A 13855-nucleotide genomic window follows, 5' to 3' on the forward strand; every position below is an offset into this window, starting at 1 on the left:
GTATCAGCACACCAAAAATGGGAGGCAAGGAAGGAAGGAGGAGAGGGAGGAAAGGAGAGAGAAAAAGAAGAAATGTTAAGTCAGAGGGTACAGAATCGGAGGGAAAAGGGTGAAAAGTGTAGCAGTGGAACATACTGGCAGTATCAGACACTGATATAAACTATGCAACTCATGGGCAGAGATGGGAGAGGGGGAATGAGAGCGAACGAGGGAACAGATGACACTATGTGAAAAGGAAATGTACTGATTTCCGGATGTATATAAAGATAACCCTTCTAAAATATTAATAAATTGGAATAAGAAAAAAGAAATGTTGACTCTCGGCTGTACCTAGACCTACAGAACCAGAACCTCTAGTGAGGCTCTGTGAGGTGACCCGAAGGCCTCCAGCTGACCATTCCCCCCTTGATCCTTCATGCTAAAGTCTGTGAGCCACAGGCCTAACAGGCACCATCCAAAGCAGCAGCGAAGGAGCCATTCTTCAAGCCGTCAGCCCACATCAGGCCCCGCGGAGGGGGAGACGGCCCCAGACACCGGGAAGGAGAGGAGGGGACATGGCTTCCTCTTTCTTTATTGGATGCTTTGTAGATGTCACGCAGGTCTAAAAGTTACACTGTTAAAATAACTATTAAAAAACTGACCAGAACTAGTAAGGCTCTGGCTCAGAGCTCCAAGTTGGAAGCATAAAGGAATGGGGTGGTGGGCTGGGAACATTCCTCCAACATCACCAAGACCCAGAAAATGAGGCTCTTAAACTCCTCCACAGGCCAAATCCAGAGCCATGGGCCTGGGCTAACCCAGCACCTCTGCTGCAAGCTTCTCAGGGCAGAGTAACCAGCAAGGAGCCAAGGGAAAAGCCAGCTGAGTCCAGACTGGATAGATGGAATTGGAAGGAGGATGGGAGGCCACGGCGCTGTCTGGCCGTCGGTAAGGTAACAGAGTGCAGCAGAGGCAGGCTGAGGCGGGAAGAGGCTGGGGACGGTAGTGCAGCAGCGTGGGAGTGTGGCCCCGGGGTCCTGTCCTGAGCGATGGTCAGGTGGCACTCCTGACCCAAGCCTAGCTGAGGGCTCATACGTTGTGGGTCCTCTTGGTGAGCTGGGGCTCCTCATCAATCAGCTTAGACTTGAGGTGCTCCTTGTAGGCCAGGATGTCTCCAGGCCATTTGGTGATTGTCTGCTTCTCACAGACCCAAATTTCCTGTGCAACCTGAAAAGCAAATCCTAGTCTGAAACTGACTCCTCTCTCTCCCGCCCTCTCCTCACCCATCTAACAGCCCTCCAGACCCCCCCATTCTAGAGGATGAGATGGAAGCCGCCGCCACCCCACCCCGAACCACGTCCATATCACTCTCACTTCCTCTACGCTCTTTGCAATAGCCGATGTGGGGCAGCACACAGCAGGCCCCGGAGCTGTCCTTGTCGGGACCTGTTGCACCTCCTCTACTGTCAGCTCCCTAGCGGGCCAGATCTGTCCGAAGACTTCACTGTTCACATGCTTTTTCTATCCCATTTCTCCAAAGCTTCAGAAATGGTCAGCCAGCCTTTTTCTTCAATGTTGGTGGCAGCCCTCTTCCTAATCCAAGCCCTTCTTACTAGAACCCTGAAGAATTTTAGAGCAGGAGTGAAGGCCTAACCCTCTGCTGCATGTGGGCCAAGACCATCAAGTAGGCAAACATCCCTCCCAAGCAGCCATGAGGGCTGGCCCTCACCGTACCACGTGGGCCTGAGCCACTTCTTTGTATTCAACCAACATCCATTTAAGCACCACGCCCCAACACACACACCTCAAGCTACCCACTTTGGGCTGTGCCTTGGGCCACCGCTGGGGCTCACCTGTTGAATGAGTCTGAAGTCATGGCTGACGAGCATCATGCCACCCTCAAACTCATTGATGGCGTCTGCCAGAGCGTCGATGGTCTCGATGTCCAGGTGATTGGTGGGTTCGTCCAGGAAGAGCATGTGAGGGTTCTGCCAGGCCAGCCAGGCCAGACAGACCCGGCACTTCTGCCCATCAGACAGGTTCCGAATTGGGCTTACCTGTGAGGACCACAACCCACAAGATGTGCTATCACCCAGCATGCAGCGGGACTCCGCCCTCCCTACTCCCTGGCACCTCTATGATTATGTCTGCGCTTTTACGACAAGGTCTGAGAGCCCCAAGATCACACGTGGAGAAGGTGGCCCAGTGTTTGTCCTGGAGGCCTGGCAGCAAACAACCTGCCAGAGCACGTCTTGCCTCCCATTCTCCTGGCACTGAAGTCCCAAAGAACTGAGCCACACTGTGACTCCTCACTTCCAGGAACTTGTTTCCTAGATTACAAGTGCCTCACCCTCAGGCACTCTGACAAAGCGGAGCTCAGAGAATAGTGCGGTATCTTCATCCGCAGCCTCACAGTGACACACCTGTCACAACAATCTAGGGGAAATGTGGTGAGCACGCTCAGGGATTAGAATCAGCATCCGGCGTTAGCAGAGCCAGGGCCTCCCAGCTCTCCTCACCCTCCTCTGCCAACCTGCTGCTTCCCAGTCAGGCCATATCGCCCAATGATCTTCCTCATCTCCTCCTTCTCCTTGATCTCTGGGTAGCACTTCATCATGTACTCCAAAGGTGAGAGATCCAAGTCCAGCTGCTCCTGCAAATGCTACAGGAAACAGGGCCACCAGGTGTGAGGCTACTTGTGGGACAGCGCTCCGCCTCTGCCTAGGCACTTCTCAGACCTAAGCAGTAAGCCGGCATGCCTGAAGGGCCAGGCCAATTACAACCCCTTCTTCCACCCTGACCCCAGTCTTGACCCCAGGCCCGTACCTGATGGTAACGCCCTATCTTGACATGGGAGTGCTTCCGGATCATCCCATCTGTGGGCAGCAGCTAGGAAGAAGAGAGCCATAAGCAGATGTAGGAAGATAAGCACACACACAAATGCTTCACGCTGAGCAGGGCTCACAGAACTTTCTAAACAGAACCCACCGCACCAGCTCAAATCATCCTTCAAAATACTCAGGAAGACATACAAAAAGGTGAAGAAACACTATATCATTGACTAATCACAAAATATCTACCATTTTCAGGCGCACCACACTGGATAACGAAGGGCTGAAATAGAAAAGCACTGAGACACGCATGCAGCCTCCTCCCCCTTCCCTCAGCCATTCCAGCTAAGGCTCCGGGGCTCCACAGCAGTGAGCTCCCCACCCATCCCCTTCCCCTTCCCCTTCCATCATGGCGCCTGCTTCTATACACGTGGCCACATTTCCCCTAGCACTGTACCTCTCCAGTTAGCAGCTTCAAAAGAGTGGACTTCCCTGCTCCGTTGGGCCCCACGAGGGCCACGCGTGTGTCGAGGTCTATACCAAATTCTAGATTATTGTAGATGCAAGGCTGAGGTGGGTAAGAGAGAGACAAACATAGGTGAGCAGCTGGGTCTGGTCTGCCTGGCAGACCAACATCATGGAGTCCCAGTCCTCAGGGGAGCAGAGGGAGACCCCAACTCACTGCCTCCACCCACCAATCCAGAAGAGAGAGCTTCCTTTCAGGGAAGAGCCCCTTGGATGAGGCTCCAGCTGCCATGAGGAAAACCACAGCCCTTCCCCAACGGGTCAGCAGGCACATCAAGGACGGGAGAGGGTCGCACAGGGCCACACTGTCGCTGGCCTCAGCCACCATGGGCACGCAGAGCTGCCCTGCTCCACTTACCCCGTCTTTTGTATACTTGAAGCTCACATTCTGCACCATAATAACAGGGGGTGGGATCTTGCCACATGGTGGGAAATAAAATGACAGCGTCTGGGAAGAGCAGCAGCAGCGTCAGCCTGGTGCTGTCCTTGCCCCACACCTGCAGCCACACAGGCCCACCCCACCCCACCTCACCTTGTCGCTCACGACCCTCTCTGTCAGTCCTGACGCCATCATTTTCTGCAGTGTCTTCTCTTTGCTCTGGGCCTGCCGGGCCAACTTGGCGGAACCATGACCGAATCTAGCAATATAGTTCTGAAAGAGATCAGAAGGGGCTGCGAGTGTGTGTGGGCTCAACAACTCCTGTAAGATGCTGGGTGAAGAAGGACGACCGGCCTTCTTTCTGGCCTCTCCCAGTGCCCCCGACTCCTTGGCCCTACCGTCTCCCTACCTTCATATGTGCAATCTGGTCTTGCTCCCAGTGAAACCTCTTCATCTGGTTCTCCTCCAGCTCCAGCCGTGTCTTCACATACTGATCATAATTACCCTGCAGGGAAATATACCAGGCAGGGTGGGTAGCTTTAACCTGGTCTCAGTCCTGGGTTCTCATTCAGAGTTTAGGGGGATGAGGTATGACACTGATTTGGCTATCAGTCTGTACAGTAAGAAAGAAGGAAATGTTTTAAAGAAGCACAATCTAACCTAAAATGTGAAGTCTTTACTGAGTCTAGCCAAGCCAGACTTGGTTAGTCAGAAAGACACCCAGTGAGGGGAGCATCATACTACCATCACCCCAGAAGCTGATGGACCACAAGGACCAGAAGAGCTATCCCCACAAGAGGAAACACATCTATCAGATTTAGGACTCAACACAACCTGAACAATTGGACATGGTTGATTCCTATACTGGAGCAAAATACCCTTTAAAAATGTGCCTACTCCAAGAAATGGGAGAGAAAAAAATACTGTAACTAGCCTCTCTGTATGTATCACCTTTATGAAAACTAAAAAATACATTTTAAGGGCCTAATAAATCGAGCGCTAGAGGCTCACACCTTAAACCCTAGCTACTTAGGAGTCCTGAGACCTGGAAGACAGAGGTTTGGAGTCAGCTCTGGCAGAGAAGTCTGGAAGACTCCAATTAACTTGACTTGGAGGCATGGCTCCAGTAACAGGGCACCAATCATGAACAAGAAAGCCGAGCAAGAGCAGGAGATCCCAAGTTTAACCTCAGTACTGGCACACACACAAACGGATTTAACACCATCGTTTCTGCAGTTTCGTCTTCTAGAGGCATGGCTCTGTGGTAGAATACCTGCCAAGCAAGGCCCTGACCACCAAAAAAAAGTTTTAGATACTATCTTGATATCCACAATGAAATACATTTGGAAAGCCAGGTCCAAGATGTGCTAAATTTAAAAAGTAATCCATAGAATAGAATGAATAGAATAGAATTCTTTCTTCTTTTACTTTTTTTTCTTTTGGTACTGGGGTTTGAATTCAGGGCCCAAGTGCTTGCTCCATCACTAGAGCCAAACTTCCATTCCCAGAATACAGTAATTCCTAAGATTGCAACTATACTTAATAAAGTATGTATACATGAAATTTTCTACAAATGTTTACAGGTATGCAGAATTCTGGAAGGCTATGTAAGAAATTATTACTTTCTTGGTGTGTCTGATTATGAATGAAAAGGATTTTTTTTTTTGAGACAAGGTCTCACCGTGAGCACAGTTCTACCTATCTCCCTAACGCTGGAGAGCGCTACACAGTATGTACCACTGCACCCAGCTTTTTCATTTTTGTTGTTTTTCCAACTACTAAAAAAAAGCAAATCACACTAGGGGAGGTTCTGAGACCCTAACCCCCCCTCCTGTGCTCAGAGAAGTAGATTCAGACTTTTGGGTACCCAGACTCTCAAGACAGAGTGAAGGAGCCACATGATCAGCGGGCGGGGGCGGGGGGCAGGGCCTTCCCTGACAAGGAGGCAGCAAACATACACCACATGCCGGGGCTGCCAACCACGGCTGGCTGTGGTCTGAAAGCCTACAAGTGCAGGCGTTAGGCCTAGAGTAAGTCAAGGCAGAGCTTCTCGTCCCTATTTTTTATAGCCATAGAGATAAAAGACCTCTGAGTTCTTTTTAAGGAGACTTTCAGAGGACTGATAAGCAGAGGCCCACCACTCACCGTATAATACTTGAGTTTCTTGTTGTGCATATGGATGATATTGGTGCAGACACCATTCAAGAAATCCTGAGAGTGCGACACGAGGACCAGGATACGCTTAAAACTGCGAAGCCAAACAACCAATCAGACAGCACTGGAGATGGTGAATCGGGAACTGAGGCAGATCCCTCACCCTCCTTGCACCTCAGTTCAACTGCCAGCCACTGGTGAGCACCTAGGCCACACCACAGTCTAGCTGTAAGGGGCTTCTGGTGCCTTTCAGAGCCCCTCAGTCTTCTGTCACACAACAGGGAGGAAGATGGTAGTGAAGGGTATCTAGAACTCCGGGTGAGGAGAGCCGGGACAGATGCAATATAAACACAAGTATATTCTTTTTGGAAGAGATACTAAAAATTACTGTACCACTAAAAGCTTTTTTTAAAAAGCTTGACACCACCATTATTCAGATCTGTAGCCATAAAGCAAGCATGAGTGTATGGCTATTCTTTTCCTTTGCCACAGCCTCAGGATCTTAAGCAGATGATCCTCTTTACAGGACACTCGTAGAATGCTTTCTAGAGTAAATATGGTGTATCTTAAATAAAGGAAAAACAGTTGTTTTTCAAGGCTCACATAGTTCAGACAAAACACAATCAGACAGTAAGGCCAGCTCGGGTGTCCTGCCTGGCCTGACCCAGATCAGTTTTCTCACTGCTTTACTATCTGTGCAGTTCTGGACACTGTATTCTCTGCCCACTCCCACTGCTTCAGGCACGCCAACCCATCACCACCCTGCCCCCTTACGTCTTTAGTTCTTCTTCCAACCACACACAAGCATCTAGGTCCAAGTGGTTGGTGGGTTCATCCAGGAGCAGCATGAACGGCCGGATGAAGAGGGCTCTGAAGGACAGAAGAGGAGACAGGTATCTTGGTATCAGGAGTGCGACATGGAAGGAGTCAAGCTTGGCTCCAATCCTGAAATCAGTCTGGGTTTTATACCTCAGAGGAAAGGGGGAGAAATCAGAGTTCAAAGATGAGAAAAAAAAAAAAAGGAAGAAAGCAGGGCTTAGAAGCATAGGAATGTAGTCTGCAGATAAGACTGAGAAGTGAATCTTTTATTCTGATACTGTGGTTGATGAACACCAAGAAGACAAAAAAAAAAGATTACAGAGGAAACTAAGTTGCTAAAAGCAAAAGCAAAAGTTTTATGATTAGACCAATCTGAAAAAGCCGCCTCCTCTAGCAAGGGGGCTGAATAATGTTCTTCTCTTAAAACTGGTGAAGGGCTGGAAATGTGGCTCAGAGATAGAGCCTAGCATGCACAAAGTCCTGCGTTCCATTCCTCAGTACCATATACACAGAAAAAGCCAGAAGTGGCACTATGGTTCAAGTGGTAGAGTGCTAGCCTTGAGTAAAAGCAGCTCAGGACAGTGCCCAGGCCTTGAGTTCAAGCTCCAGAACTCGCAAAAGAAACAAGCAAACAAAACAATAACAACAAAAAAAACTGGTGAAGCTCTGGTTTCCAATCCCGCAGTCACCACTCTTGGGGAACATCTTAGATTTCCAGACATCCAATTCCAGCGTTCTTCCTGCATCCTGTTGAAGGAGAGACTGAAGCTCCCAGGTGAGTCTGAGCATCTGATTGCTCTTAGCCAGGGAACCACTGCTCTCCTGTTCTAAGGCCTGTACAGGCAACCCTTTAGTGGAGTGGGGCTGTACCACCAACTCTTTCACAGAGAACAGTGGGATAAACCTTGATCTGAGGATCAAGGTTTGAAGCCAGCCCAGGCTGTATAGATAGATAGTCTATAGTCTGTAAGACTTTATCTCTAATTAATAAGCAAAATGCAGATTGGAGGTGTGGCTCAAGTGGTAGAGTATTAGCCATGAAGAAAATAGCCAAGAATACAAGGCTCTGTTTTCAAACCCCAGTATCATCAATACTAATCTATTTAGTGCTCTGGTTGAATATGTGGGAGAGAACTCCCAGTATGAAGTGTTAAGAGGACATAAACAGAATCTGACTATGGTGTTTAGAGGTGGAGCTTCAGGATTTGGTAAGGTTTCCAGGATAGAGATCCATGAGTGGATTCTGGTAGCTTTGAGAAGAGGGAAAGAGCTAGTTAGTCATGAGCGTTCCTGACTATAATCCTAGTACTAGGGAATGAGGCCAGCCTGAGCTATATAGCAAGACTCTGCCTCAAAAAAATGCAAACAAGCGGGACAGTGGTTCACACCTATAATCCTAGCTACTCAGGAGGCTGAGATCTGAGGATCTCCGTTCAAAGCCAGCCCGGGCAGGAAAGTCCATGAGACTCTTATCTCCAATAAACCACTAGAAAACCGGAAATGGCGCTGTGACTCAAGTGGTAGAGCGCTCGCCTTGAGCTGAAGAGGGCAGGGACAGCGCCCAAGCCCAGAGTTCAAGCCCCACGACTGACCCAAAAAAAAAAAAAAAAAGAAAAAGAAATGTAAACAAGCCAGGCGCCAGTGGCTCATACCTGTAATCCTAGCTACTTAGGTGGCTGAGATCTCAGGATTGTGGTTCAAAGCCAGCCTAGGCAGGAACGTCCATGAGATTCTTACCTCCAACAAACCACCAGAAAACTGAAGTGGTGCTGTGGCTCAAGCGGTAGAGCTCTTACCTTGAGCTGAAGAGCTCAGGGACAGCACCCAGGCCCAGAGTTCAAGCCCCATGACCAACAACAAAAAAGTAAACAAATAAGTAAGAACAAAATCAGAGGGGATGCAGATACTCCGTTTCTTGCTACATGTCCTGCCTCAGAACTTAACAGTTAGGCAGTTACTACCAGATATGGTAGCCTTGAACCTCCAAAACCATAAGCAAAATGAACATCTTTTCCTTATAAAATATGCAGCCTCAGGCACTTCATTATATAATAGAAACCAAAGTGATATAACTAGGCACTCTAGGGGGATGAAGGTATCATTGATCTGCAAACTCACTTTGACCCAAGCTTCCAGAGAGTAAGAGTAGACATTACAACAGATAACTAAGTTTCATCTTCAAGATACAGTTTTCCAAATGTAGCAGCAGTACTCACTAGTCACTATGTTGAAAATGAACTATATACAACTTGTAGGTGGGGATGGGTGGGAAAAACTGGAAGAGAACAAGGGAAGAGGTAACATTGTACAAAAGGAACTTTTTAGCTGACTTATGTAACTGTAACCCTTCTGTACATCACTTTTACAATAACAAAAAAAAATTTTTTTAAGATAGTTTCCCTAACTTTGCCTGAGTTGACCCTGGTTCCCTGCCTCAGCCTCTCAAGCAATCAGGATCATAGGCATGCATCTAGCTAAGATTTTATCTTCACATACTTACAGACACATGTATACACATCAGTACTGGAGTTTGAGCTTAGTAAGAAAGTGCTCTATCATTTGAGCCATGCCTCCAGCCACATTTTTACAGCAAGAATTAGAAGGACTGGGGTTGGGAGTGTGTCTTAGTGGTAAGAGTGCTCGTCTACCATGAAGCCTTGGGTTTGATTCCTTAGTAACCACATAAACAGAAAAAGCCAGAAGTAGTGCTGTGGCTCAAGTTGTAGAGTGCTAGCCTTGAGCACAGAGAGGTTCAGGGACAGTGCCCAGGCCCTGAGTTCAAGCCCCGGGACTGGCAAAAAATACAAAACAAAAGGCTGGAGCACACAAAAGCTTGGAAGGGAATCAGGAGGAAAGAAAGAAAAACTGACCTCAACCGTTTTACCTGGGTGGGGCTGCTTCAAAGATTCCTAAACCTTGTGCTGGTAATCTAGCACTGAGCAGTCATTCTGGAACACCGCAACTAGCAGCTCACTCTATAGCCTAATAACCTCTCTCCACACCATTGATGTCTGTCTCATTTGATACTTAGTGACAGCTGACAGTTTCACTGGAATAAGCATTCACAAGGAGAAGTGGGGAACCTCAAGGGAGTGGAAGAAGAAGGGAGGGACTCACCTGGCTAAGGCAACCCTCATCCTCCAGCCCCCACTGAAGTCTTTTAGCTTCTTGCGCTGCATAGCAGGTGTGAAACCAAGTCCATGCAAAATCCGTGAGGCCCTCATCTCTGCCTTGTCAGCATCCAGCTCCTCCAGGCGCTCGTATAGTTCCATGAGCTTCTCACATTCCGCTGTAGGCACCACATGGCCATCAGGCTCTGAGACTTTCTCAGGACAAAGCCCACCCCACCCTGGGTCTGGAGTCCTACCGTCCTCGTGAGCAAGCCGCTCAGCCTCCCTCTCCAGCATGGCACGCTCTGTGTCCACTTCCATCACACACTGCAAGGGGGTCTTGTCACTAGGGGGCATCTCACGGGTCAGGTGGTAGATGTCGATGTGCTCAGGGATGGGCACTTCACGCTTCCCGATTGCAGACAGCAGCATGGACTTCCCTGACAGAAGAGGGCAGAGCGAAGCATGGACTTCCCCAACAAGAGAGATGGCATTCAGCCATTTCCCCACTCTTCCTCTCCTCCCCTTCCTCACTGTTCTTTGAGTATCTTCCATCTTCTCATTCATTCAGATCCTGTTAGTCTCCATTCTTGGGATACCTTTCCAGCTTAATGTTCATTAATGACAAACAGCTTTCCCATACCTCTGCTCCAATCCCCCACCAAGTCTTCCTGAACCTACTGCAATAAGCCACTCAGCTCACTTACCACATACTGCTCTATGTTGCTAATTCCTTTTTCTTTGGGCTTATCTGGTTTGCCACCCATAGGGTAAAGTCCTTGCTTTGTGCACTGCTAGAAATACTGATGGGCACAACACATATGCCAAGAAGAAAAACCTCCTACTTTAGCTTTTAAAGAACTCACCGATTCCATTTAAGCCAATGAGGCCGTAACGACGGCCAGAATTTAGTTCCAGTTTGGTGTCGCTGAGCAGCTCCTGACCATGGAAGGTGAGTGAGAGGTTGATGATGTGGACGTCGGTACTATTGGGATGAGAGGCCAGGACGCCAGTGACAGCTCGAGCAGCAGCTTTCTTCATCTCAAAGTCCTCTAGCTCCTTGGTCAGCAAATCCACTTCTGGGGACAGAAATGCAATTAGGGATGGGGACAGTAAGACAATTCAGCTCTTGCACAAGGGGGCAGATCCCAAAAGACTGGGCTCAAGTCAGGCTGAGCATCCAGAGGTTTCAGGAGCTCACAGAGCAGACAGACACAGATGTCCTACATCTGCTCCCTTGGACAACCTCACTTTGTAGCCTTATCTTTTGAATGTAGCATGATGTCCTTATCCCTAGTGTCCTTGTTCACTCCCCTTGTTCTTTTTTTTTTTTTTTTTGGTGCTAGTACTGGGGTTGAACACAGGGCCTGGGCTAGTACTTGGGTGGAAAAGATAAAGGCTATTAAGTATTTGTTGGTGCTTAACTGGCGGTAAGTCTGTTTTCCTCCCATCTGGTTGCAAACCCCAATCCTCAGATCTCAGGTGCCTGAATAGCTCAGATTCCAGGTGAGAGTCGCTGTGGCTGGCCTCACTCTGATCATTAACTTCCCATCCTTCACTATTCTGTCCAAGAAGAAAACTTTTCCATGGCCTGTCTGACTTACTACATCATATTTCCTTAGAATTAGAGACTATCATACTATTCAACTCATCAATACATACATACACACATTTGCATTGCTGGGGTTTGCTTGTCGGGCAGGCTCTTTATCACTTGAACTACTTTGGCAAATGTCAAATGTGGTTGCTCAAACACCATCATATTAGAATTTAGTATGTGAAAGGACAGAAATGTAGTCATTATGAAAGGGACAATGAAAGTGGGGGGCTGGGGGCTCACGCCAAGTAGGTTACACAGGAGGCTGAGATCTGGGGATGGCAGTTTGACGCCAGCCCAGGTGGTAAAGCCCATGAAATTCTTATCTCCAATTAGTCAGCAAAAAAAGCCAGAAGTGGAGGTTTGGTAGAATGTCAGACTCAAAAAGCAGAGACCCTAAGTTCAAATTTCGGTACCAGCACAAAGGGGTGGGTGTGGGGGGGACAATGAATAGTCCAGATGGACCACAGGATGGTATAGGAAGTTTTTAAGAGGCAGAGAAGAGACTGGGATTAGAGTAAGAAGGGACTGAGAAAGTCTTCATCACATTACCATGCTTTACCACCTAGACAGTAAGTCACCCGACAGCAGACAGTATTTATAATACCTCAGTATATCCTACCATGTCTAGTACTGAGAAGCAGTCAACAAATATATGCCAAAATAGAAACAACAGAACTCCAGGTGTTTCCCAGGAAGCCCTATAGAACTTCGTAAGTCAATGTTAGCGAAGTCATTACACCTGTGGGGAGCAGGGTGCTATGTGGGAAGAGCCTGGCATACTTGTGCAACCATGTTTAGGAATACTGAGAAATGAGAAGAGAGCTGACTCCTTTTCATAGTCCAATGGGCAGCAAGGCAGTGCAATTCCTATCTTTGTGCTCACTTGTGCTGCCTCCTTGGATCAGTAACTCCAACTCTGTGTGTATGGTTACTTATACACATGTACGTATCTGTGTGTGTTTATATTTATTTAGTGCTGGGGTTTGAACTCAGAGCCTGAGTACTGGCTCTTAGCTTTCTCACTCAAGGATGGTATTTTACCACTTAAGCCACATCTCCATTTCTGTTTTTTTGCTAATAATTGGAGGTAAGACTTTGCTGCCCAAGCTGTCTTTGAACCATGGCCCTCAGATGTGAGCTTCCTGAGTAGCTAGGAAAAAGGGGAGACCCACTGGCAACCAGCTTTTTAAATTTTTTTGCCATGTAATACAGGCTGACCTCAAACCTGTGATCTTCCTGCTTCTGACTCCCAGTACTGGGATTATAGCACTCACCACCATGCAAGCTGTATGTATTTCTCACTGATCCAACATCTAGATTCTGACTCTGCCTGAAGCACACATTTAGTCTTAGCAACCAAACCAGGAAGGCACCCCTGGTCACCACCTGTGGTGTCTCTGCCATTGGCCTCATTCTTCTCTTCTGCCACCTGTGGTTCTGTGACGGCATCTCCGTTTTCTTCATGCCCCTTTTTGGGCCGCTGTCGAGCTTTGGCAGCTTCCTTCTTTTTAGCTGCCTTCTTCTTGGCCAGGTCGGAGGGCATGGTGTTGAACCACAGGGGTAGGTTACTGTTCCTGCAGGCAGTCTGAAGGAGGGCAAAAGAGGTAACGCCAATATCCTTCATTTACTTACTGGAAGGAATACCCTATCCATCCCTTTCTGGAATTTTCCAGGGCGCTTTTGACGGCCCGCCCTGCCCAAGCCTCAGCTCTGCCAACTTCGTCAGGGTTTCTCTCGCCGGTTCGGACTCTCAGCCGATCTTTTGGTCTTAACCCCGTCCCTCCCGCCCCACTCCCCCATGCCCCGTCCACCGCTTCCCAGAAACTGCCTCACTCCGGGATCGCGCGGCTCTCAGGGCCTCCACTTCGGGTCCCGTTTCTGTCCCGCTCTCCGGTTTCCCCACAATTTGGCACTCCGCAATCCAGCCAGCAGCTTCACTTTCCGGGTTTCCTCCTCCGGTTGGCCGGGCCTTCTCTCTCCCTACCCCCTCTCCCCCCGCCGTCATCGCCCAACTGTCGGGGCCAGCTGGTTCCCGGGGCGCCCTCGTCCTCCCCCGGCCAGTCCCCTCAAAGTCTCCGCACTCAGACCCCCAGCCGCCTCCCCCACGCCCCGCGCGTCAGCTTCTCCCCCAGGCCTTTTCTCCTCCCTCGCAGCCCACCTCATCCCGTCCGGGTCCTCCCTTCCTCTTCCCCGGCCGCCCCTCGCAGGTGGGCGCCCTCCTGCCCCAGCGACCCTTTCCCCAACTCACAGGGCCGCGCCGCTCGGCCTCTGTCGCAACAGAGCTGCTCCAGGAGCTCCTCCGCGTGCGGCCGGCTCATCGACCAATCACGGCGTGAGGGGGTTGTCGGCGCGCCGCCGCGAGGCATTTTGGGAAATGTAGTCCTTGAGTTGTGGCAACCAAGGGAAGAATCCGCCTTGAGAACTACTATGTATCCCAGGGTCTTCGTAGGAGCCTCGT

At 49.2% G+C, this 13855-nt stretch overlaps 1 protein-coding gene across 3 annotated transcripts; it reads right to left on the bottom strand.

Moving 5' to 3' along the window:
• Window positions 1–555: 555 nt before the first annotated feature.
• Window positions 556–13744, bottom strand: Abcf2 (ATP binding cassette subfamily F member 2). 3 transcript variants are annotated; one of them, XM_069997101.1, is made up of 15 exons: window positions 13646–13744; window positions 12784–12982; window positions 10664–10876; window positions 10055–10237; window positions 9805–9976; window positions 6643–6738; window positions 5860–5962; window positions 4124–4219; window positions 3868–3987; window positions 3694–3783; window positions 3268–3378; window positions 2806–2868; window positions 2513–2641; window positions 1833–2036; window positions 556–1206 (listed from the first exon to the last, which is right to left on the bottom strand). In XM_069997101.1, exons 2-15 carry the CDS (start codon window positions 12938–12940, stop codon window positions 1069–1071), a joined length of 1875 nt encoding a protein of 624 aa, XP_069853202.1. In that variant the 5' UTR covers window positions 12941–12982; window positions 13646–13744; the 3' UTR covers window positions 556–1068. The 3 variants fall into 3 exon arrangements, with proteins under 3 accessions (XP_069853202.1, XP_069853203.1, XP_069853204.1); XM_069997102.1 differs by lacking the exon at window positions 13646–13744 and adding an exon at window positions 13556–13635; XM_069997103.1 differs by lacking the exon at window positions 13646–13744 and adding an exon at window positions 13231–13364.
• Between the last annotated feature and the right edge of the window lie 111 nt (window positions 13745–13855).

Source organism: Dipodomys merriami, unplaced genomic scaffold (genome assembly GCF_024711535.1).
Source record: "Dipodomys merriami isolate MVZ:Mamm:240054 unplaced genomic scaffold, mDipMer1.0.p SCAF_5, whole genome shotgun sequence".
Lineage (NCBI taxonomy): Eukaryota > Metazoa > Chordata > Mammalia > Rodentia > Heteromyidae > Dipodomys > Dipodomys merriami.